A 24,714-nucleotide genomic window follows, 5' to 3' on the forward strand; every position below is an offset into this window, starting at 1 on the left:
CGCAGGGTGGTGCTCGTGGCCAAGGCGGCGGCGAGCGGCTGCGAGCGGGGAGGCGGCCGAGCCCAGCGCAGCGCAGCGCAGCGCAGCCGGGAGGCGGCGGCGAGCGGTCGTCCGCGGCGTCCTCCGCAGCAGCCGCTGCCGGTCCCGGAGTGCCGCGCTGCGGGCCGCCAGCCGAGCTCGGCGAGAGGGAGAGAGGGAGGCCGCGAGGGAGGGCGCCCGCCCTTGGCGCCGCGCTGCTGCCGGGCGCCGCTTCCCGCGGAGGACTGCGGCAGACGGAGGGTGTCCGCCGCCCCGCCATGGCGTCTGCAAGGCAAGTGCTTTGTCTGTGTGCTTTGCTGTGCGTGCCGCGCGTTCGCTGCGAGCCCATCCGCTACTCCGTAGCCGAGGAGGGGGAGAGCGGCTCCGTGGTGGCCAACGTGGCGGAGGACGCGGGGCTGACGCCGGCGCAGCTGTCGGCTCGCCGGGCACGCATTGCCTCCGCGGACGGCCGGCAGCATTTTCGCTTAGAGCGCGCCACCGGCCGCCTCGTCCTGGCGGAGCGGCTCGATCGCGAGGAGATGTGCGGCCGCTCGCTTACCTGCACGCTCGCCTTCGAGCTCCTGCTGGAAAACCCGCTGCAGTTCTTTCGTGTCGAGGTGGCCGTGGAGGACGTCAACGACCACTCGCCGGTCTTTCCCGAGGAACGAGTCACTCTTCAGATCCCGGAATCCAGCGACCCTGGATTGCGTTTTCCTGTGGAGGCGGCTCAGGACCTGGACGTTGGCAGCAACAGCATCCAGGCTTACACCATCGCTCCCGAGAACGAGTACTTCACTGTTTCCTTTAAGCATACGAGAAAAAAGTTTATAGAATTGGTATTGGAAAAGCCTCTAGACAGGGAGGAGCAACCAGAGCTGCTTTTCAGTCTCATTGCTACAGACGGTGGCTCTCCACCTAGGAGTGGGACTGCCCAAATCCACATCGTAGTTCTAGACGCAAATGACAACGCTCCCACCTTTAGTCAGGACGTTTATGTTGGTCAGGTTTTGGAAAGTGCCCCAGCAGGCTCCGTGGTTCTCAGAGTTGTAGCCACCGATCCAGACGTGGGACTGAATGGTGACATCACCTACAGGTTCAGCCAGTCAGTGGGTGAGAACCAATTGCCCTTCACAATTGATTCCATGAGTGGTGAAATTCGTGTCACAAAGCCCCTGGATTTTGAGACCACACAGAAATATGAGCTCAGTGTACAGGCAACTGATGGTGGGGGTCTCTCAGGCATGTGCAATGCAGTGGTGGAGGTGATGGATGTGAATGATAATGCACCGGAACTGGTGATCAGTTCCTTCAGCAGCCCCCTCCTCGAGAACACGGAGCCTGGGACAGTGGTAGCAGTATTTGCTGTGAGAGACCGGGATTCTGGTGTGAATGGGGAGATCAACTGTGCCCTTGAAGACCAGCTCTCCTTCTCCCTGAGGTCAGCCTATAAGAATTACTATGAGTTATTGACAGTGACCACATTGGACCGGGAGGAGACAGCTCAGTACCTTGTGGTCATCACAGCGGCAGACGCAGGATCTCCTCCTCTCACCACTACCCAAACCTTAACCGTGGACATCTCCGATGTCAATGACAATGCCCCTGAATTCAACCAGACATCGTACACCATGTATGTGCGAGAGAACAATATCCCTGGAGTGCTTGTTGGGGCTGTCAGTGCAGCGGACTCAGATGCAGGACCCAATGCCAAGGTGACCTATTCCCTGAGGCCTGTGCACCCCACTGAGCGGGACCCCTGCTCCTGCATCTCCGTGAACTCAGAGAACGGACATGTGTTTGTGCTGCGTCCACTGGACTATGAGCAGGTGAGGCAGCTTGAGGTGCTGGTGAGTGCCACCGATGCGGGGTCCCCTCCCCTCAGCACCAACGTCACCGTCCGCCTCCATGTCGTGGATGAGAACGACAATGCCCCACTGGTGTTGCACCCTGCTCAGGACAGCAGCCCGCCATCCAGTGAGCTGGTGCCAGCGTCGGCTGAGGTGGGGGACCTGGTCACCAAAGTGGTGGCCGTTGATGCGGACTCTGGTCAGAACTCGTGGCTTTCCTTCCACCTGCTGAGGGCCACAGACCCCGGGCTGTTCGCTGTGGGCAGCCAAAATGGGGAGGTGCGTCTGAGGAGGCCAGTGACAGAGAGGGATGCCGTGAAGCAGAAGCTCGAGGTGCTGGTGCGTGACAATGGGCGGCCACCTCTGTCGGCCACTGCAGCACTGAACGTACTCCTGCTCAACGGCCTCTCACAGGAACACCTGCCACAGCAGGAGCTGGCTGTGCAGGATGAAGACAGCTCGCTGACAATCTATTTAATCGTTTCACTGGTCTTTGTCTCCCTCCTCTTCCTCACATCTGTCGCAGCCTTTGTTGCTTGCAAGGTGTGCAAGAGAAAGGAGCACATGCTGTATGGTACAGGCAACTTGCAGAGCAGTCTGGCTGCTGGGGCTGCTGCTGGGACCCTGCCCCACGCCTATTGCTACGAGATCAACCTCACCACGGGGTCGGGCAACAGCGAGTTCAAGTTCCTGAAGCCCATCCTCCCCAGCCTGCCACCACAGCACTCTGGCACAGGCAGGGGTGTTGCTGACACAGAGGATTTCCCACCAGTCCAGAACTCCATGGGGGATGCAGCCCTGGACATCTCTGGTACACCATCTGTTGGACACTTTAATGGCCTTCCCTTTAACTAGACCTGAATCCACACAGTGAAAGGCTTCATGCCTTGGAGGTGGAAGGGATCTGGCTAAAGGTATTCGGTCTTGTTTCCTGGAGGTTAAAACTGCCTTTGTAATTTTCTTCACAAGGGACCCTCTAACACTAAGTAAGATATATGTTTTTCTTCACCCCTCCAAAAAGGTTCGGAATTAAATAATGTAAGAAAACCAAGGCTTTTTGCTCTTGCAATGATGTGTTTCAGCTCTGATACTGAGTTCTCCAAAGTGCTTCATGAGCTAGGTTTGATCCTGGCTCTTTGGCTAAATGCTTGTCATTCGGAAAAACCTTGAGAATCACCCTGTCATCCTGAAAAAAATGTTGAGATTCTGCAAATGACAGGGTAGTATAGCCCTCCTCCCTTGTCTGCAGGGAAGAAAGGATTTTGCCGAGTGTATCACTGCAGTGCTAGTACTTCTCTCTTTCTTTGCTGAGTCCTGGATCTCTCTGTGTGAGTCTCGTTGGCACCATGTGGTTTTGCACTGTATGGTCTTCCACCTCAGTTGGCATGAACCATGTATTTTACTGGGTTCTGCCATCTCATCTTCTGCAGGACACAGCAAATACATGCCGAGCCAGAGTTTGCAGTGGTCCATTTTATTGGGAGTGACTCAAAACTATAGCAGGACTAATGATTCCAACAGACACTAATTATACATAGCTTTGACCCTGATTGTTGTGTTTGGGTGGATGGAAGGCATCTTGATACATTGCCTCAGAGGATGTTTGTATACAAGGCAGAAGATAGGCTTTTTTGTGTCATTGTCTTTTTTTTGTGTCATTGTTTTAATTCTTGCTTGAAGGGGTTCCTCAGTGAAAGGGAAGTGCTATCATGGTCTGGTTTTCCAGGTTTTTGTTAGAATGCTTGCATCTTCCTTTTTTTCCCTTTCTCCTTTGGCTGTGTATTTAACTACTATCTTACGAATTCCCCTTAAGAAGGACTGACACCCAAACTATAACAATGGGTTTTTGGAAAGAAGGTGTTCTGGGACTGGATACATAAACACCCTCATGTTCTGTTGTGCTGCATTTTACACTGTACCATTTTTAAGCTGGTATACCCTTGTCTGTATAAGTGAAATGGAATGAATTCCCAAGTGCCATTCTGGCAATAAAAAGGATGCTGTTGTCCTGGGTCACTGTCTGTCTGGGTACTTTTTTATTTATTATATATTTTTTTAATTGGTTCCTTTATGGAGGTTTTGGTTTGGTGGCATGTGTTCTCAACCTGGAGATGTGACTGCTAATGCCTGAAGGAAAAGGGTGGGTATCTAGGATGTCGTGGCAGGTCTCTTGTGGGCCTTGTGAGCACTGAGCATAAGAAGTGGCCGAGCAGCTGGGCCCAGAACGGAGATGATCAGTGGCACAAAGTCCTGTTGGATGCCAGGAACTATTGGTATCCCATATTGTTCACCACTGATTGCATTGTTCAACATGTGCGGGATTGGCTGCTCCACCTGGATCCATGCACGTCCATGGATTTGGATGGGTTTAATCTCAGGGTGCTCAGAGAGCTGACTGATATCATTGTGGGAATTCTCTCAACAAATTTTCAGTGTTCTTGGGAATCTGGAGAGGTCCCAGTAGACTGGAAGCTGGCAAATGTTGTACCAGTTTTCAAGAAGGGCAAGAAAGAAGACCTTGGAAACTACAGGCCTGTTAGTGTCATGGCAGTGCAGGGTAGAATTATGGAGATTATTCTGGGAGTTATTGAATCACACCTGGGGGACAACACAGTCATTGGTCCCAGCCAAGATGTCTTCATGAGGGGTAGGTTCTGTTTAACAAATTTGCTTTCTGTTTATTATAAATCACACGTAGTTTATGAAGGGAAACCAGCTGCTGTAATCTTTTTGGATTTCAGTAAAGCTTTTGACACAGTTTCCCTTAGGACCCTACTGGGCACATTGTCCAGCATACAGCTAGACAAAAACATCATAAAATGCATGAATAATGATCTGATGGGTTGTGCTCGAAGGTTTATGGTAAATGGGGCTGCATCAGGCCAGCAGCTGGTCACCAGTGGGGTCCCCCATGGCTTTGTTTTAGAGCCAGTTCTCTTCAATGTTTTTATAAACGATTTGGACGTAGGACTAGAAGGTATTTTGAGCAAATTTGGGCTGTGCTCTTAGTCACATGGTCTGAAATTTTGTTGTAGAGCTGTGTGGAGCCAGGAGTTGGACTCGATGATCCATATGGGTTTCTTCCCACTTGGGTATTCCTCTTATTCGTTGATGAATGTCCTTATAAATAATATAAATAATGGGACAGAGTGTACCCCTTGTTATTCAGCAGGTACTGTAAAACCAGAGTGGGGCTGGGTTAGAGAAGTGTTGGCTACAGCAGAAGGTGTTGCTGTCATCAAAAGGACCAGAAGAACCTGGAGAAATGGGCTGACATGACCCTCAAGGAAAAGTGCAAAGTCCTTCTCTTGGGGAGGAACAATGCCATGTTCCAGGAAAGCAGGCTGGTGGAAAAAGCTCTGGGGGTCCCAGTAGATACCAAGTTCAACATGTGCCAGTAGCATCATACCCTTGCCTAATGATGGTTGAATCAGCAGAGTCTCTTGAACAGGTCAAGAGAATATCTCGAGTAGTCCAAGGAACGCCGTATTTCCCTTCTGTTCACCACCGGTGAGGCCAGACCCTGTCTAGTGTTTTAGAGCTGGAAGAGATCTAGCTCACAACCCTTAACCCTTGTTTCCTGGAGAGTAAACCTGCACTTGAAATTGGCCTTTGAAATTACCCTCTAAAAATAAGTCAGATATATATTTTCATCTACACCTCAAAAATAAATAAAAAAAATAAGCAGATAAATTGAATGAAAGAAAGCAAAGTCTCCATCATTCAGGCAATGATATGTTTCACCTCAGTCGAGATCTCTTCTGAAGTGACCAAAAGTTGGCTCTTCAAATTGTCTCGTTAATTTCTTTCTCTCCTTAAATTCTTTGGTTTCTTAAGTTCTTTTTCCTGCTTGTTTAATTGACTTCACAAATGACCCTCTAATTCGAAGTCAGATTTGTGTTTTTCTTCACCCCTCAAAGAAAAATTAAAATAAAACAGATAAAATCAAGAAAGTAAAATTTCTTTCCTTCAGGCAATTTGTTTCATCTCGGACAATATCTTTTCTGAAGTATTTCGTTTATAGGGTTTCCCTATTTAAATTGGCTCGTTAAGTACTTTGTCTCGTTAAGTTCTTTGGCTCCTTAATTAATTTATCCTCCTTGTTAGAGAACGCGGTGGACCCCACCCTGTCTTTCTCTGGGATGTAACACAAGGGTAAGATTGGGCAGACAAAGATCATTCTCACGCCAATGCCACTTGGCCATCCTTCCTTAAAAGCAAAGAGACTCACAGTCATGTAATGCACTTTAGCCATGTCCCCATGTCAGCAGGGAAAGGGTAGTGTGAGTCCTCTGCTTCAGTGCAGCACAAGTGCATCTTTCTTTCTTTAGCTGGTTCCTGGATCTCTGTGTCTGAGATGCATAGGCCCTGTGTGTATTTGTGATGTGTGCTCCTCGAGCTGGGTCAGCAAGAGAGGTGCTTAGACTGAGTACTATCATCTCCAGAAGACAGAAAATACGTGCACAGCCAGAGATCCCTGTGGATTAGAAAAGGAGGGTTGGTTGTCTCCTGGAGATTGCCTGAAAGCTCTAGAAGCACTCTCCATGATAAGATCGATGATAGCTATAAAGCACTGTGCACCTCTACTTCCAGGATTCCACGGTAAATGAACGACGACTCTATACCTAGACAAAGTTAAAAACTGGTCTTCCGGTTTTATCCCATCACTTTCCTTCCCACTTGCTCTTGCTTCTCCATGAGACAAGAGTTCAGTCTGACATGATTAATCGTGGGTTTAGATCCATGGTGTTAGAAAGCTCTCATTCTACGTTTTCAATTTCTCATTTCCTATATGAGTAGTGTTGGAGCATGGTGTTACCTATTGCCCTGAAGAAGGACTGTCACCACAGGCAGAACATGTTTTTGGAACGGTGGTGGTATGGCACTGAACATTTGGAAAAGCTCACGCTGCTTTGTACTGCAGTCATACGCTGCATCACGGCCAAACAGGACACGCTTTCCTGTAAAGGTGACATGGGAAGAACACCCGAGTGCTATTCCTGCCACAAAAAGCCTGCTTTAGTCTGGAGAGTCCTTGTAACCGTATAGTTTGCAGGCAAGCTGTGTGAGCACGCTGGCGTTTGTGCAAGGCTGCGAGTCGGCGGCCAGGAGCGCGTCCCGTCCCGGAGCAGTCCCGCCGCAGGCCGCAGGGTGGTGCTCGTGGCCAAGGCGGCGGCGAGCGGCTGCGAGCGGGGAGGCGGCCGAGCCCAGCGCAGCGCAGCGCAGCGCAGCCGGGAGGCGGCGGCGAGCGGTCGTCCGCGCCGTCCTCCGCAGCAGCCGCTGCCAGTCCCGGAGTGCCGCGCTGCGGGCCGCCAGCCGAGCTCGGCGAGAGGGAGAGAGGGAGGCCGCGAGGGAGGGCGCCCGCCCTTGGCGCCGCGCTGCTGCCGGGCGCCGCTTCCCGCGGAGGACTGCGGCAGACGGAGGGTGTCCGCCGCCCCGCCATGGCGTCTGCAAGGCAAGTGCTTTGTCTGTGTGCTTTGCTGTGCGTGCCGCGCGTTCGCTGCGAGCCCATCCGCTACTCCGTAGCCGAGGAGGGGGAGAGCGGCTCCGTGGTGGCCAACGTGGCGGAGGACGCGGGGCTGACGCCGGCGCAGCTGTCGGCTCGCCGGGCACGCATTGCCTCCGCGGACGGCCGGCAGCATTTTCGCTTAGAGCGCGCCACCGGCCGCCTCGTCCTGGCGGAGCGGCTCGATCGCGAGGAGATGTGCGGCCACTCGCTTACCTGCACGCTCGCCTTCGAGCTCCTGCTGGAAAACCCGCTGCAGTTCTTTCGTGTCGAGGTGGCCGTGGAGGACGTCAACGACCACTCGCCGGTCTTTCCCGAGGAACGAGTCACTTTTAAGATCTTGGAAACCAGCGACCCTGGCTCACGTTTCCCCGTGGAGGCGGCTCAGGACCTGGACGTTGGAAGCAACAGCATCCAGGCTTACACTATCGCTCCCGAGAACGAGTACTTCAGTGTTTCTTTTAAGCATCTGAGAAATAAATTTATAGAATTGGTATTGGAAAAGCCTCTCGACAGGGAGGAGCAGCCAGAGCTGCTTTTCAGTCTCATTGCTGCAGACGGTGGCTCTCCACCTAGGAGTGGGACTGCCCAAATCCACATTATAGTTCTGGATGTAAATGACAACGCTCCCACCTTTAGTCAGGACGTGTATGTTGGTCAGGTTTTGGAAAGTGCCCCAGCAGGCTCCGTGGTTCTCAGTGTTGTAGCCACTGATCCAGACGTGGGACTGAATGGTGACATCTCCTATAGGTTCAGCCAAGCAGTCAGTGACAGCCAATTGCCCTTCACAATTGATGCCATTAGTGGTGAAATTCGTGTCACAAAGCCCCTGGATTTTGAGACCACACAGAAATATGAGCTCAGTATGCTGGCAACTGATGGTGGGGGTCTCTCAGGCATGTGCAATGCAGTGGTGGAGGTGACAGATGTGAATGACAATGCACCAGAGGTGGTGGTTAGTTCCTTCAGCAGCCCCCTCCCTGAGAACACTGAGCCTGGGACAGTGGTAGCTGTATTTGCTGTGAGGGACAGGGATTCTGGTGTGAATGGGGAGATCAACTGTGCCCTTGAAGACCAGCTCTCCTTCTCCCTAAGGCCAGCCTATAAGAATTATTATGAGCTGGTGACCATGAACACGTTGGATCGGGAGGAGACAGCTCAGTACCTTGTGGTCATCCTAGCGGCAGACGCAGGCTCTCCTCCTCTCACCACTACCCAGACCTTCACGGTGAACATCTCCGATGTCAATGACAACGCCCCTGTCTTCAACCAGACATCGTACACCATGTATGTGCGAGAGAACAATATCCCTGGAGTGCTTGTTGGGGCTGTCAGTGCAGTGGACTCAGACGCAGGACCCAATGCCAAGGTGACCTATTCCCTGAGGCCTGTGCACCCCACTGAGCAGGACCCCTGCTCCTGCATCTCCGTGAACTCAGAGAACGGACATGTGTTTGTGCTGCGTCCACTGGACTATGAGCAGGTGAGGCAGCTTGAGGTGCTGGTGAGTGCCACCGATGCGGGGTCCCCTCCCCTCAGCACCAACGTCACCGTCCACCTCCTCGTGGTGGACGAGAACGACAATGCCCCACTGGTGTTGCACCCTGCTCAGGACAGCAGCCCGCCATCCAGTGAGCTGGTGCCAGCGTCGGCTGAGGTGGGGGACCTGGTCACCAAAGTGGTGGCCGTTGATGCGGACTCTGGTCAGAACTCGTGGCTTTCCTTCCACCTGCTGAGGGCCACAGACCCCGGGCTGTTTGCTGTGGGTAGCCAAAATGGGGAGGTGCGTCTGAGGAGGCCAGTGACAGAGAGGGATGCCGTGAAGCAGAAGCTCGAGGTGCTGGTGCGTGACAATGGGCGGCCACCTCTGTCGGCCACTGCAGCACTGAATGTACTCCTGCTCAACGGTCTCTCACAGGAACACCTGCCACAGCAGGAGCTGGCTGTGCAGGATGAAGACAGCTCCCTGACAATCTATTTAATCGTTTCACTGGTCTTTGTCTCCCTCCTCTTCCTCACATCTATCACAGCCTTTGTTGCTTGCAAGTTGCTCAAGAGAAAGGAGCTGAAAGGAGGGCATGTGCTGTATGGCATGGGCAACTTGCAGAGCAGTCTGGCTGAAGGGGCTGCTGCTGGGACCCTGCCCCATGCCTATTGCTACGAGATCAACCTTACCACGGGGTCGGGCAACAGTGAGTTCAAGTTCCTGAAGCCCATCCTCCCCAGCCTGCCACCACAGCACTCTGGCACAGGCAGGGGTGTAGCTGACACAGAGGATTTCCCACCCGTCCCGAACTCCATGGGGGATGCAGCCCTGGACATCTCTAGTACACCACCTGTTGGAGACTTTAATGGCCTTCCCTTTAACTAGGTCTGTGTCTACACAGTGGAAAACTTCATGCCTTGGAGCTGGAAGGGATATAGCTAATGATATTCAGTCTTGTTTCCTGGAGATTAAATCTGCATTTGTAATTGAATTCACAAGTGACCCTCTAACACTAAGTCAGATGTGTGTTTTTCTTCTCCCCCCCCAAAAAAAAAATATTATAAATTAAATTTATATATATAAGAGAACTAAGGCCTTTATTCTCAGGCAATGATATATTCCAGGTCTGGTACTGGTGCTTCATGAGCAAGGTTTGATCCTTTGCTCTCTGGCTAAATGCTTGTCATTAGGAAAAATCTTGACAATCACCCTGTCTTATTCTGTGCTGAAACACAATGTTGAGGCTGGGCAGTTGACAGTGCAGTATAACCCGCCTCCCTTCTCTGCAGGGAAGAAAGGTGTTAGCCCTGTGTATCACTGCAGTTCAAGTTCTTCTCTCTTTCTTTGCTGAGTCCTGGATCTCTCTGTGTGAGGCATGTCGGCACCATCTGGTTTTGCAGTGTGTGGTCTTCCACCTCAATTGGCATGAACCATGTGTTTTACTGGGTTCTGCCATCTCATCTTCTGCAGGGCACAGCAAATACATGCAGAGCCAGACTTTGCAGTGGTCCATGTGCTTGGGAGTGACTCAGAAGTATAGGAGGACTAACAACTCCAACAGACACTACTTATACATAGCTATGACCCTGATCATTGTGTTTGGGTGGATGGCAAGGCATCTTGATACATTGCCTCAGAGGACATTTGTCTACAAGGCAGAAGAAAGATAGACTTTAAAACAGAATATCCTTTTTTTGTGTCATTGTTTTCATTGTTGCTTGAAGGGGTTCCTCAATGAAAGGGAAGTGCTATCATGGTCTGGTTTTCCAGGTTTTTGTTAGAATGCTTGCATCTTCCTTTTTTTCCCTTTCTCCTTTGGCTGTGTATTTAACTACTATCTTACGAATTCCCCTTAAGAAGGACTGACATCCAACATATAACAATGGGTTTTTGGAAAGAAGGTGTTCTGGGACTGGATACATAAACACCCTCATGTTCTGTTGTGCTGCATTATACACTGTACCATTTTTAAGCTGGTATACCCTTGTCTGTAAAAGTGAAATGGAATGAATTCCCAAGTGCCATTCTGGCAATAAAAAGGATGCTGTTGTCCTGGGTCACTGTCTGTCTGGGTACTTTTTTATTTATTATATATATATTTAATTGTTTCCTTTATTGAGGTATTGTTCTGGAGAAATGTGTCCTCAACCTGGAGATGTGACTGCTAGTGCCTGAAGGAAAAGGGTGGGTAGCAAGTGTTTGCTGGAAGGCCTCCTGTGGGTCTTGTGAGTCCTGAGCATATGTGGCTGATAAGCTGGGCCCAGAAGAGTGGTGATCAGTGGCATAAAGTCCTGTTGGATGCCAGGAACACTTGGTGTACCCCATGGATCAATGCAGATTGCATTGTTTACTGTGTATGGGATTTGCTACTTCACTTAGATCCATACACGTCCATGGATTTGGATGGGTTTCATCTCAGGGTGCTCAGAGAGCTGACTGACATCATCATGGGAATTCTCTCAATTATTTTTCAGTGTTCTTGGGAATCGGGAGAGGTCCCAGTTGACTGGAAGCTGGCAAATGTTGTACCAGTTTTCAAGAAGGGCAAGAAAGAAGACCCTGGAAACTAGAGGCCTGTTAGTGTCATGGCAGCACAGGGTATAATTATGGAGATTACTCTGGGAGCTATTGAATCACACCTGGGGGACAACACAATCATTGGTCCCAGCCAAGATGGCTTCATGAGGGGTAGGTTCTGTTTAACAAATTTGATTTCCTTTTATTATGAGATCACCCATCTAGTCGATGAAGCGAAACCAGCTGCTGTAATCTTTTTGGATTTCAGTAAAGCTTTTGACACAGTTTCCCTTAGGATCCTACTGAGCAATATACCCAGCATGCAGCTAGACAAAAACATCATACAATGCATGAATAATTATCTGATGGGTATTGCTCAAAGGTTTACGGTAAATGGGGCTGCACCAGGATAGCAGCCAGTCACCAGTGGGGTCCCCCAAGGTTTCGTTTTAGTGCCAGTTCTCTTCAATGTTTTTAGAAACGATTTGGATGTAGGACTAGAAGGTATTTTGAGCAAATTTGGGCTGTGCATTTGGTTTGTGCTCTTAGTCACATGGTCGGAATTATTTTTAGACCTATGAAGAGCCAGGAGGGTCACTAGATGATCCTTACGGGTTTCTTCCAGCTGGGGATATTCTTTTTATTCTGTGTTGAATATCCTTATAAATAATCTCAATGATGGGACAGAGTGTGCCCTCTGTAAGTCAGCAGGCGCTGTAGAACGGGAATGGGGGTGAGGAGGAGAAGGGTCGGCTACTGCAGAGGGTGTTGCTGTCATCAAAAAGATCTGGAGAACCTGGAGAAATGGGCTGACAGGATCCTCATGGAGTTACACAAGGAAAGGTGCAAAATCCTTCACATGGGGAGGAACAATGACATGTTCCAGAAATGCAGGCTGGTGGAAAAGGCTCTGGGGTCCCAGTGGATACCAAGTTGAACATGTGCCAGCAGCATGCCCTTGCCATAAAGCAGCCTAATGATAGTTGAATCAGCAGAGTCTCTTGAACAGGTCAAGGGAATATCTCGAGCTGTCCAAGGAAAGCCGTATTTCCCTTCTGTGCAGCACTGGTGAGGCCAGACCCTGTCTAGTGTTTTAGAGCTGGAAGGGTTCTGCTCGCAACCCTTAACCCTTGTTTCCTGGAGACTAAACCTGCACTTGACACTGGCCTTGCAAATAACCCTCTAAAATTGAGTCAGATATATGTTTTCCTCTACACTTCCAAAATAAATAAATAAGCAGATAAACTGAATGAAAGAAACCAAAGACTGCATCATTCGGGAAATGATATGTTTCACCTCAGTCGAAATCTCTTCTGAAGTGAGTAGAAATTGGCTCTTCAGATTATCTTGTTTTTTGTCTTGTTAAATTTTTTGGCTCCATAAATTCTTTGTCCTGCTTGTTGTAATTGGCTTCGCAAATTACCCTCTAATAGGAAATCAGAGGTATGATTTTCTTCACCCCTCAAAGGAAAAATAAGAGATAAAATCAAGAAAGTAAAGTTTCTTTCCTTCAGGCAATTTGTTTCATCTCGGACAATATCTTTTCCGAAGCACCTCATTAGTAGGGTTTGGCTCTTTAAATTGGCTCGTTAAGTAAGTTCTTAGGCTCCTTCATTAATTTGTCCTCCTTGTTAGGGAACGCTGTGGACCCCACCCTGTCTTTTCTGGGATATAACACAAGGGTGAGATTGGGCAGACAAAGATCATTCTCATGGTAATGCCTGGATTCTAAGGTAAATGAACGACAAGTCTTTCCCAAAGAAATGTTAAAAACTGGTCTCACAGTTTTATCCCATTGCTTTCCTTCCCGCTTACTCTAGCTTCTCCATGAGACAAGAGTGCAGTCTGACATGATTATTCGTGGGTTTATTTCCATGGTGTTTGAAAGCTTTCATTCCCCTTTTTCCCATTCTCTTTTCCTGTATGAGTTGTGTTGGAGCATTGTGTTACCTATTCCCCTGATGAAGGACTGTCACCACAGGCAGAACATGTTTTTGGAACGGTGGTGGTATGGCACTGAACATTTGGAAAAGCTCACACTGCTTTGCGCTGCAGTCATACGCTGCATCACAGCCACGCAGGACACGCTTTCCTGTAAAGGTGACATGGGAAGAACACCCCAACACCGGCGTTTGTGGAAGGCTGCGAGTCGGCGGCCAGGAGCGCGTCCCGTCCCGGAGCAGTCCCGCCGCAGGCCGCAGGGTGGTGCTCGTGGCCAAGGCGGCGGCGAGCGGCTGCGAGCGGGGAGGCGGCCGAGCCCAGCGCAGCGCAGCGCAGCGCAGCCGGGAGGCGGCGGCGAGCGGTCGTCCGCGGCGTCCTCCGCAGCAGCCGCTGCCGGTCCCGGAGTGCCGCGCTGCGGGCCGCCAGCCGAGCTCGGCGAGAGGGAGAGAGGGAGGCCGCGAGGGAGGGCGCCCGCCCTTGGCGCCGCGCTGCTGCCGGGCGCCGCTTCCCGCGGAGGACTGCGGCAGACGGAGGGTGTCCGCCGCCCCGCCATGGCGTCTGCAAGGCAAGTGCTTTGTCTGTGTGCTTTGCTGTGCGTGCCGCGCGTTCGCTGCGAGCCCATCCGCTACTCCGTAGCCGAGGAGGGGGAGAGCGGCTCCGTGGTGGCCAACGTGGCGGAGGACGCGGGGCTGACGCCGGCGCAGCTGTCGGCTCGCCGGGCACGCATTGCCTCCGCGGACGGCCGGCAGCATTTTCGCTTAGAGCGCGCCACCGGCCGCCTCGTCCTGGCGGAGCGGCTCGATCGCGAGGAGATGTGCGGCCGCTCGCTTACCTGCACGCTCGCCTTCGAGCTCCTGCTGGAAAACCCGCTGCAGTTCTTTCGTGTCGAGGTGGCCGTGGAGGACGTCAACGACCACTCGCCGGTCTTTCCCGAGGAACGAGTCACTTTTCAGATCCCGGAAACCAGCGACCCTGGCTCGCATTTCCCCATGGAGACGGCTCAGGACCTGGACGTTGGCAGCAACAGCATCCAGGCTTACACCATCGCTCCGGAGAACGAGTACTTCAGTGTTTCCTCTGAGAGTCTGGCTGAAGGTAACAAATATATAGAATTAGTATTGGAAAAGCCTCTCGACAGAGAGGAGCAGCCAGAGCTACTTTTCAGTCTCATTGCTACAGACGGTGGCTCTCCACCTAGGAGCGGGACCACCCAAATTCACATCATAGTTCTAGATGTAAATGATAATGCTCCTACCTTCACACAGAAGCTTTACATTGTACGTGTTTTGGAAAATGCCGCAAAGGGTTCTGTGGTTCTCAGAGTTGTAGCCACCGATCCAGACGTGGGACTGAATGGTGACATCTCCTATAGGTTCAGCCAGTCGGTGGGTGAGAACCATTTGCCATTCTCCATTGATACTATGAGTGGTGAAATTCGTGTCACAAAGCCCCTGGATTTTGAGACCACACAGAAATATGAGGTCAGTGTACAGGCAACTGATGGTGGGGGTCTCTCAGGCATGTGCAATGTAGTCGTGGAGGTGGTGGATGTGAACGACAATGCACCGGAGGTGGTGGTCAGTTCCTTCAGCAGCCCCCTCTCTGAGAAAACAGAGCCTGGGACATTGGTAGCCCTCTTTGCTGTGAGGGACCGGGATTCTGGTGTGAATGGGGAGATCAGCTGTGCCCTTGAAGACCAGCTCTCCTTCTCCCTGAGGCCAGCCTATAAGAATTACTATGAGTTAGTGACCGTGAGCACATTCGATCGGGAGGAGACAGCTCAGTACCTTGTGGTCATCCTAGCGGCAGACGCAGGCTCTCCTCCTCTCACCACTACCCAGACCTTCACGGTGGACATCTCCGATGTCAATGACAATGCCCCTGTCTTCAACCAGACATCGTACACCATGTATGTGCGAGAGAACAATATCCCTGGAGTGCTTGTTGGGGCTATCAGTGCAGTGGACTCAGACGCAGGACCCAATGCCAAGGTGACCTATTCCCTGGTGCCTGAGCACCCCACTGAGCAGGACCCCTGCTCCTGCATCTCCGTGAACTCAGAGAACGGACATGTGTTTGTGCTGCGTCCACTCGACTATGAGCAGGTGAGGCAGCTCGAGGTGCTGGTGAGTGCCACCGATGCAGGGTCCCCTCCCCTCAGCACTAATGTCACCGTCCGCCTCCTCGTGGTGGACGAGAACGACAATGCCCCACTGGTGTTGCATCCTGCACAAGACAGCAGCCCGCCATCCAGTGAGCTGGTTCCAGCGTCAGCTGAGGTGGGGGACCTGGTCACAAAAGTGGTGGCTGTTGATGCGGACTCTGGTCAGAACTCGTGGCTTTCCTTCCACCTGCTGAGGGCCACAGACCCCGGGCTGTTTGCTGTGGGTAGCCAAAATGGGGAGGTGCGTCTGAGGAGGCCAGTGACAGAGAGGGATGCAGTGAAGCAGAAGCTCGAGGTGCTGGTGCGTGACAATGGGCAGCCACCTCTGTCGGCCACTGCAGCACTGAACGTACTCCTGCTCAACGGCCTCTCACAGGAACACCTGCCACAGCAGGAGCTGGCTGTGCAGGATGAAGACAGCTCCCTGACAATCTATTTAATCGTTTCACTGGTCTTTGTCTCCCTCCTCTTCCTCACATCTGTCACAGCCTTTGTTGCTTGCAAGGTGTGCAAGAGAAAGGAGCTGAAAGGAGGGCACATGCTGTATGGCACGGGTAACTTGCCTAGCAGTCTTGCTGCTGGGGCTGCTGCTGGGACCCTTCCCCACGCCTATTGCTACGAGATCAACCTTACCACGGGGTCGGGCAGCAGCGAGTTCAAGTTCCTGAAGCCCATCCTCCCCAGCCTGCCACCACAGCACTCTGGCACAGGCAGGGGTGTTGGTGACACAGAGGATTTCCCTCCCATCCCGAACTCCATGGGGGATGCAGCCCTGGACATCTCTGGTACACCATCTGTTGGACACTTTAATGGCCTTCCCTTTAACTAGGCCTGAATCCACACAATGAAAGGCTTCATGCCTTGGAGGTGGAAGGGATCTGGCTAATGATATTCAGTCTTGTTTCCTGGAGATTAAATCTGCATTTGTAATTGGCTTCACTAGTAACCCTATAACACTAAGTGAGATGTATGTTTTTCTTCACCCCTCGAAAAAATTAGGAATAAAAAAATGTAAGGGAACCAAGGCTTTTGCTCATGCAATGATGTGTTTCAGCTCTGATACTGAGTTCTCCAAAGTGTTTCATGAGTAAGGTTTGATACTGGCTGTACGACTAATTGTTTGTCATTAGGAAAAACCTTGACAATCACCCTGTCTTATTCTGTGCTGAAACACAATGTTGAGGCTGGGCAGTTGACAGCGCAGTATAACCCGCCTCCCTTCTCTGCAGGGAAGAAAGATGTTAGCCCTGTGTATCACTGCAGTGGAAGTGCTTCTCTCTTTCTTTGCTGAGTCCTGGATCTCTCTGTGTGAGGCATGTCAGCACCATGTGTTTTTGCACTGTGTGGTCTTCCACCTCAGTTGGCATGAACCATGTGTTTTACTGGGTTCTGCCATCTCATCTTCTGTAGGGCACAGCAAATACATGCAGAGCCAGACTTTGCAGTGGTCCATGTGCTTGGGAGTGACTCAGAAGTATTGGAGGACTAACAATTCCAACAGACACTACTTATACATAGCTTTGACCCTGATCATTGTGTTTGGGTGGATGGCAAAGCATCTTGATACATTGCCTCAGAGGACATTTGTCTATAAGGCAGAAGATAGACTTTAAAAAGGAATATCCTTTTTTTGTGTCATTTTTTTCATTTATTCTTGAAGGGGTTCCTCAATGAAAGGGAAGTGCTATCATTGTCTGGTTTTCCAGGTTTTTGTTAGAATGCTTACATTTTCCTTTTTTTTTTTTCCCTTTCTCCTTTGTCTGTGTATTTAAACATTGTCGTACGAATTCCCCTTAAGAAGGACTGACATCCAACATATAACAATGGGTTTTTGGAAAGAAGGTGTTCTGGGACTGGATACATAAACACCCTCATGTTCTGTTGTGCTGCATTATACACTGTACCATTTTTAAGCTGGTATACCCTTGTCTGTAAAAGTGAAATGGAATGAATGCCTGAGTGCCATTCTGGCAATAAAAAGGATGGTGTAGTGGAGAGAGTCTTTGTAGTAATGTCCTTATCAGGAAGGCTCTGTAAAGGATCCAGGGTTTTTCCAAAGTCTGGGTGCGTTTTTATTTATTATATATATTTTTAATTGTTTTCTTTATTGAGGTATTTTTCTGTGGGAATGTGTCTTCTACCTAGAGTTGTGACTACTAGTGCCTGAAGGAAAAGTGTGGGTAGCACGGATTTCCTAGAAGGCCTCTTGTGGGTTTTTTGAGGACTGAGCATATGTGGCTGAACAACTGGGCCCGGAAGAGTGGTGATCAATGGCATAAAGTCCTGTTGGATGCCAGGAACTCTTGGTGTACCCCATGGATCAATACAGATTGCATTGTTTAATGTGTGTGGGATTTGCTGCTCCACCTAGATCCATACACATCCATGGATTTGGATGGTTTTCATCTCAGAGTACTCAGAGAGCTGACTGACATCATCGTGGGAATTCTCTCAATTTTTTTTCAATGTTCTTGGGAATCAGGAGAGGCCCCAGTTGACCGGAATGTGGCAAGTGTTGTACCAGTTTTCAAGAAGGGCAAGAAAGAAGACCCTGGAAACTACAGGCCTGTTAGTGTCATGGCAGTGCAGGATAGAATTATGGAGATAATCCTGGGAGTTACTGAATCGCATCCCGGGTCAAAAAAGTCATTGATTCCTGCCAAAATGGCTTCATGAGTCGGTTCCTGCCAAGATGGCTTCGTGAGGGGTAGGTTCTGTTTAACAAATTTGATTTCCTTTTATTATGAGATCACCCATGTAGCTGATGAAGGGAAACCAGCTGCTGTAATCTTTTTGGATTTCAGTAAAGCTTTTGACACAGTTTCCCTTAGCATCCTACTGAGCAAAATGTCCAGCATACAGCAAGACAAAAACATCATACGATGGATGAATAATTGTCTGATGGGTACTGCTCAAATGTTTATGGTAAATGGGGCTGCAGCAGGGTATCCGCAGGTCATCAGTGGGGTCCCCCAAGGCTTTGTATTAGAGCCAGTTCTCTTCAGTGTTTTTATAAATGATTTGGATGTAGGACTAGAAGGTATTTTGAGCAAATTTGGGCTGTGCATTTTGTCTGTGCTCTTAGCCACGTGGTCTGAATTTTTGTTGTAGAGGTGTGTGGAGCCAGGAGTTGGACTCGATGATCCATATCGGTTTCTTCCAGCTTGGGATATTCTATGTTTCTGTGATGAACGTCCTTATAAATAATCCCAATGGTGGGACAGAGTGTACCCCCTGTAAGTCAGCAGGTACTGTAAAACGGGAGTGGGCTGAGGTGGAGAAGTGTTGGCTACAGCAGAAGGTGTTGCTGTCATCAGAAGGACCAGGAGAACCTGGAGAAATGGGCTGACAGGACCCTCAAGGAAAAGTGCAAAGTCCTTCACTTGGGGAGGAACAATGCCATGTTCCAGGAAAGCAGGCTGGTGGAAAAGGCTCTGTGGGTCCCAGTAGATACCAAGTTGAACATGTGCCAGAAGCATGCCCTTGCCATAAAGAAGCCTAATGATGGTTGAATCAGCAGAGTCACTTGAACAGGTCAAGGGAATATCTCGAGCAGCCCAAGGGAAGCCATACTTCCCCTCTGTTCAAAACTGGTGAGACCAGACCCTGTCTAGTGTTTTAGAGCTGGAAGGGATCTAGCTCACAACCCTTACCCTTGTTTCCTGGAGACTAAACCTGCACTTGAAATTGGCCTTGCAAATAAACCTCATAAAATAAGTCAGATATATGTTTTCCTCTACACCTCCAAAATAAATAAGTAAGCAAATAAATAGAATGAAAGAAACTAAAGTCTCCATCATTCAGGCAATGATATGTTTCACCTCAGTTGGGATCTCTTCTGAAGTGAGTAGAAATTGGCTCTTCAAATTGTCTTCTTAGGTTCTTTCTCTCCTTAAATTCTTTGGCTCCTTAAATTCTTTGTCCTGCTTCTTGTGATTGGCTTTGCAAGTTACCCTGCAATAGGATGTCAGATGTATGTTTGTCTTCACCCCTCAAAGGAAAAATAAAATAAAACAGATAAAATCAAGAAAGTAAAGTTTCTTTCCTTCAGGCAATTTGTTTCACCTCGGACAATATTTTTTCTGAAGTACTTCATTAGTAGGGTTTGCCTCTTAAAATTGGCTCGTTAAGTATTTTGTCTCGTTAAACTCTTTGGCTCCTTAATTAATTTGTCCTCCTTGTTTAGGAACGCTGTGGACCCCACCCTGTCTTTTCTGGGATGTTACACATGGATGAGAGTGGGCAGACAAAGATCATTCTCATGGTAATGCAATTTGGCCATCCTTCCTTAAAAGACAAGCAAGTCATACTCATATAATTCACTTCAGCCATGCCCCCATGTCAGCCGGGAAAGGATGGTGTGAGTCCTGTGTCTCAATGCAGCACAAGTGCTGCTCTATTTCTTGGTTTTGTCCTCGATCTCCCATTCTGAGAAGCAAGAGGCTCAGTGTGTATTTGTGATGTGTGCTTCTCCAGTTTGGCCAGCAAGAAAGGTGCTTAGATTGCTAACTATCATTTCCAGTGGACAGAAGAAACGTGCACTAGCAGAGATCCCTGTGGTTGGCTATCTCCTGGAGATTGCCTGAAAGCTCTAGAAGCACTCCCAATGCTGAGATCGATGATAGCTATAAAGCACTGTGCACTTCTGCTTGCCAGGATTCTAAGGTAAATGTATGATGACTCTATTACCTAGACAAAATTAAAAACTCGTCTCCCAGTTTTGTCCCATCATTTCCTTCCCACTTGCTCTTGCTTCTCCATGAGACAAGAGTTCAGTCTGAAATGATTATTCATGGGTTTAGTTCCATGCTGTTAGAAAGCTTTCATTCACCTTTTTCCCATTTTCTTTTCCTGTATGAGTTGTGTTTGAGCATGGTGTTACCTATACCTTGAAGAAGGACTTGCAGCTTAGGAAGAGAAACAGGTTGCTAGAACATTGGTGGTATGGCAGTGAACATTTGGAAAAGCTCACGCTGCTTTGCGCTGCACTCATACGCTGCATCACGGCCACGCAGGACACGCTTTCCTGTAAAGGTGACATGGGAAGAACACCCGAGCGCTATTCCAGCCACAAACAGCCTGCTGCTGTTGGGAGAGTCCTTGTAGCCGTATAGTTTGCAGGCAAGCTGTGTGAGCACGCCGGCGTTTGTGCAAGGCTGCGAGTCGGCGGCCAGGAGCGCGTCCCGTCCCGGAGCAGTCCCGCCGCAGGCCGCAGGGTGGTGCTCGTGGCCAAGGCGGCGGCGAGCGGCTGCGAGCGGGGAGGCGGCCGAGCCCAGCGCAGCGCAGCGCAGCGCAGCGCAGCCGGGAGGCGGCGGCGAGCGGTCGTCCGCGGCGTCCTCCGCAGCAGCCGCTGCCGGTCCCGGAGTGCCGCGCTGCGGGCCGCCAGCCGAGCTCGGCGAGAGGGAGAGAGGGAGGCCGCGAGGGAGGGCGCCCGCCCTTGGCGCCGCGCTGCGGCCGGGCGCCGCTTCCCGCGGAGGACTGCGGCAGACGGAGGGTGTCCGCCGCCCCGCCATGGCGTCTGCAAGGCAAGTGCTTTGTCTGTGTGCTTTGCTGTGCGTGCCGCGCGTTCGCTGCGAGCCCATCCGCTACTCCGTAGCCGAGGAGGGGGAGAGCGGCTCCGTGGTGGCCAACGTGGCGGAGGACGCGGAGCTGACGCCGGCGCAGCTGTCGGCTCGCCGGGCACGCATTGCCTCCGCGGACGGCCGGCAGCATTTTCGCTTAGAGCGCGCCACCGGCCGCCTCGTCCTGGCGGAGCGGCTCGATCGCGAGGAGATGTGCGGCCGCTCGCTTACCTGCACGCTCGCCTTCGAGCTCCTGCTGGAAAACCCGCTGCAGTTCTTTCGTGTCGAGGTGGCCGTGGAGGACGTCAACGACCACTCGCCGGTCTTTCCCGAGGAACGAGTCACTTTTCAGATCCCGGAAAGGGGAGACCCTGGCTCACGTTTCCCCGTGGAGGCAGCACAGGACCTGGATGTTGGCAGCAACAGCATCCAGGCTTACACCATCACTCCCGAGAACGAGTACTTCAGTGTTTCCTCTGAGAGTCTGGCTGAAGGTAACAAATATATAGAATTGGTATTGGAAAAGCCTCTCGACAGAGAGGAGCAGCCAGAGCTACTTTTCAGTCTCATTGCTACAGACGGTGGCTCTCCACCAAGGAGCGGGACCACACAAATTCACATCATAGTTCTAGATGCAAATGACAATGTTCCTACCTTCACACAGAAGCTTTACATTGGTCGGGTTTTGGAAAATGCCCCAGCAGGCTCTGTGGTTCTCAGTGTTGTGGCTAATGATCCAGACGTGGGACTGAATGGTGACATCTCCTATAGGTTCAGCCAAGCAGTCAGTGAGAGCCAATTGCCTTTCAAAATTGATACCACGAGTGGTGAAATTCGTGTCACAAAGCCCCTGGATTTTGAGACCACACAGAAATATGAGCTCAGTGTGCTGGCAATTGATGGTGGGGGCCTCTCAGGCATGTGCAATGTAGTCGTGGAGGTGGTGGATGTGAACGACAATGCACCGGAGGTGGTGGTCAGTTCCTTCAGCAGCCCCCTCCCTGAGAACACAGAGCCTGGGACATTGGTAGCCCTCTTTGCTGTGAGGGACCGGGATTCTGGTGTGAATGGGGAGATCAGCTGTGCCCTTGAAGACCAGCTCTCCTTCTCCCTGAGGCCAGCCTATAAGTATTACTATGAGTTAGTGACCGTGAGCACATTCGATCGGGAGGAGACAGCTCAGTACCTTGTGGTCATCCTAGCGGCAGACGCAGGCTCTCCTCCTCTCACCACTACCCAGACCTTCAGCGTGGACATCTCCGATGTCAATGACAATGCCCCTGTCTTCAACCAGACATCGTACACCATGTATGTGCGAGAGAACAATATCCCTGGAGTGCTTGTTGGGGCTGTCAGTGCAGCGGACTCAGACGCAGGACCCAATGCCAAGGTGACCTATTCCCTGAGGCCTGTGCACCCCACTGAGCGGAACCCCTGCTCCTGCATCTCCGTGAACTCAGAGAATGGACATGTGTTTGTGCTGCATCCACTGGACTATGAGCAGGTGAGGCAGCTTGAGGTGCTGGTGAGTGCCACTGATGCGGGGTCCCCTCCCCTCAGCACCAATGTCACCGTCCGCCTTCTCGTTGTGGATGAGAATGACAATGCCCCACTGGTGTTGCATCCTGCACAAGACAGCAGCCCGCCATCCAGTGAGCTGGTGCCAGCGTCGGCTGAGGTGGGGGACCTGGTCACCAAAGTGGTGGCGGTTGATGCGGACTCTGGTCAGAACTCGTGGCTTTCCTTCCACCTGCTGAGGGCCACAGACCCCGGGCTGTTTGCTGTGGGTAGCCAAAATGGGGAGGTGCGTCTGAGGAGGCCAGTGACAGAGAGGGATGCCATGAAGCAGATGTTCGAGGTGCTGGTGCGTGACAATTGGCGGCCACCTCTGTCGGCCACTGCAGCACTGAACGTACTCCTGCTCAACGGCCTCTCACAGGAACACCTGCCACAGCAGGAGCTGGCTGTGCAGGATGAAGACAGCTCCCTGACAATCTATTTAATCGTTTCACTGGTCTTTGTCTCCCTCCTCTTCCTCACATCAGTCGCAGCCTTTGTTGCTTGCAAGGTGTGCAAGAGAAAGGAGCTGAAAGGAGGGCACATGCTCTATGGTACAGGCAACTGGCAGAGCAGTCTTGCTGCTGGGGCTGCTGCTGGGACCCTTCCCCACACCTATTGCTACGAGATCAACCTTACCACGGGGTCGGGCAACAGCGAGTTCAAGTTCCTGAAGCCCATCCTCCCCAGCCTGCCACCACAGCACTCTGGCACAGGCAGGGGTGTTTGTGACACAGAGGATTTCCCACCCGTCCAGAACTCCATGGGGGATGCAACACTGGACATCTCTGGTTCACCATCTGTTGGACACTTTAATGGCCTTCCCTTTAACTAGGTCTGTGTCTAAACAGTGGAAAGCTTCATGCATTGGAGCTGGAAGGGATCTGGCTAAAGATATTCAGTCTTGTTTCCTGGAGATTAAATCTGCATTTGTAATTGACTTCACAAATGACCCTCTAACACTAAGTGAGATGTGTGTTTTCTTCTCCCCCCCAAAAAAAAATATTAGAAATTAAATATATATATATAAGAGAACAACGGCCTTTGTTCTCAGGCAATGATATATTCCAGGTCTGGTACTGGTGCTTCATGAGCAGGATTTGATCCTGGCTCTCTGTCTAAATGCTTGTCATTAGGAAAAACCTTGACAATCACCCTGTCTTATTCTGTGCTGAAACACAATGTTGAGGCTGGGCAGTTGACAGCGCAGTATAACCCGCCTCCCTTCTCTGCAGGGAAGAAAGATGTTAGCCCTGTGTATCACTGCAGTGGAAGTGCTTCTCTCTTTCTTTGCTGAGTCCTGGATCTCTCTGTGTGAGGCATGTCAGCACCATGTGTTTTTGCACTGTGTGGTCTTCCACCTCAGTTGGCATGAACCATGTGTTTTACTGGGTTCTGCCATCTCATCTTCTGTAGGGCACAGCAAATACATGCAGAGCCAGACTTTGCAGTGGTCCATGTGCTTGGGAGTGACTCAGAAGTATAGGAGGACTAACAACTCCAACAGACACTACTTATACATAGCTTTGACCCTGATCATTGTGTTTGGGTGGATGGCAAGGCATCTTGATACATTGCCTCAGAGGACATTTGTCTACAAGGCAGAAGAAAGATAGACTTTAAAACGGAGTAACCTTTTTTTCTGTCATTATTTTCATTTATTCTTGAAGGGGTTCCTCAATGAAAGGGAAGTGCTATCATGGTCTGGTTTTCCAGGTTTTTGTTAGAATGCTTGCATCTTCCTTTTTTTCCCTTTCTCCTTTGTCTATGTATTTAAACATTGTCGTACGAATTCCCCTTAAGAAGGACTGACATCCAACATATAACAATGGGTTTTTGGAAAGAAGGTGTTCTGGGACTGGATACATAAACACCCTCATGTTCTGTTGTGCTGCATTATACACTGTACCATTTTTAAGCTGGTATACCTTTGTCTGTAAAAGTGAAATGGAATGAATTCCCAAGTGCCATTCTGGCAATAAAAAGGTTGCTGTTGTCCTGGGTCACTGTCTGTCTGGGTACTTTTTTATTTACTATATATATATTTAATTGTTTCCTTTATTGAGGTATTGTTCTGGAGGAATGTGTCCTCAACCTGGAGATGTGACTGCTAGTGC

The 24,714-nt window shown here is 50.5% G+C and overlaps 4 protein-coding genes across 4 annotated transcripts; all 4 read left to right on the forward strand.

The window, feature by feature from the left end:
* Positions 1-12: 12 nt before the first annotated feature.
* On the forward strand, positions 13-3,862 carry LOC137864465 (protocadherin beta-15-like). Its single transcript, XM_068698564.1, has one exon. It carries the CDS (start codon positions 297-299, stop codon positions 2,718-2,720), a length of 2,424 nt encoding a protein of 807 aa, XP_068554665.1. The 5' UTR covers positions 13-296; the 3' UTR covers positions 2,721-3,862.
* A 3,173-nt stretch (positions 3,863-7,035) lies between these two features.
* LOC137864464 (protocadherin beta-4-like) lies at positions 7,036-10,914 on the forward strand. Its single transcript, XM_068698563.1, has one exon. It carries the CDS (start codon positions 7,307-7,309, stop codon positions 9,740-9,742), a length of 2,436 nt encoding a protein of 811 aa, XP_068554664.1. The 5' UTR covers positions 7,036-7,306; the 3' UTR covers positions 9,743-10,914.
* A 2,080-nt stretch (positions 10,915-12,994) lies between these two features.
* Positions 12,995-17,172, forward strand: LOC137864439 (protocadherin beta-15-like). Its single transcript, XM_068698529.1, has one exon. The coding sequence runs from the start codon at positions 13,225-13,227 to the stop codon at positions 16,306-16,308; it is 3,084 nt and encodes a 1,027-aa protein (XP_068554630.1). The 5' UTR covers positions 12,995-13,224; the 3' UTR covers positions 16,309-17,172.
* Positions 17,173-20,390: 3,218 nt separating this feature from the next.
* On the forward strand, positions 20,391-24,603 carry LOC137864462 (protocadherin beta-15-like). Its single transcript, XM_068698561.1, has one exon. It carries the CDS (start codon positions 20,991-20,993, stop codon positions 23,430-23,432), a length of 2,442 nt encoding a protein of 813 aa, XP_068554662.1. The 5' UTR covers positions 20,391-20,990; the 3' UTR covers positions 23,433-24,603.
* Positions 24,604-24,714: the final 111 nt, after the last annotated feature.

This window comes from Anas acuta, chromosome 14 (assembly GCF_963932015.1).
Source record: "Anas acuta chromosome 14, bAnaAcu1.1, whole genome shotgun sequence".
Lineage (NCBI taxonomy): Eukaryota > Metazoa > Chordata > Aves > Anseriformes > Anatidae > Anas > Anas acuta.

What these genes read in the sequence shown, in the direction of transcription:
- LOC137864465 (XM_068698564.1), top strand. Translation starts at nt 297, where the DNA reads ATGGCGTCTGCAAGGCAAGTGCTTTGTCTGTGTGCTTTGCTGTGCGTG.
- LOC137864464 (XM_068698563.1), top strand. Translation starts at nt 7,307, where the DNA reads ATGGCGTCTGCAAGGCAAGTGCTTTGTCTGTGTGCTTTGCTGTGCGTG.
- LOC137864462 (XM_068698561.1), top strand. Translation starts at nt 20,991, where the DNA reads ATGGCGTCTGCAAGGCAAGTGCTTTGTCTGTGTGCTTTGCTGTGCGTG.
- LOC137864439 (XM_068698529.1), top strand. Translation starts at nt 13,225, where the DNA reads ATGATTATTCGTGGGTTTATTTCCATGGTGTTTGAAAGCTTTCATTCC.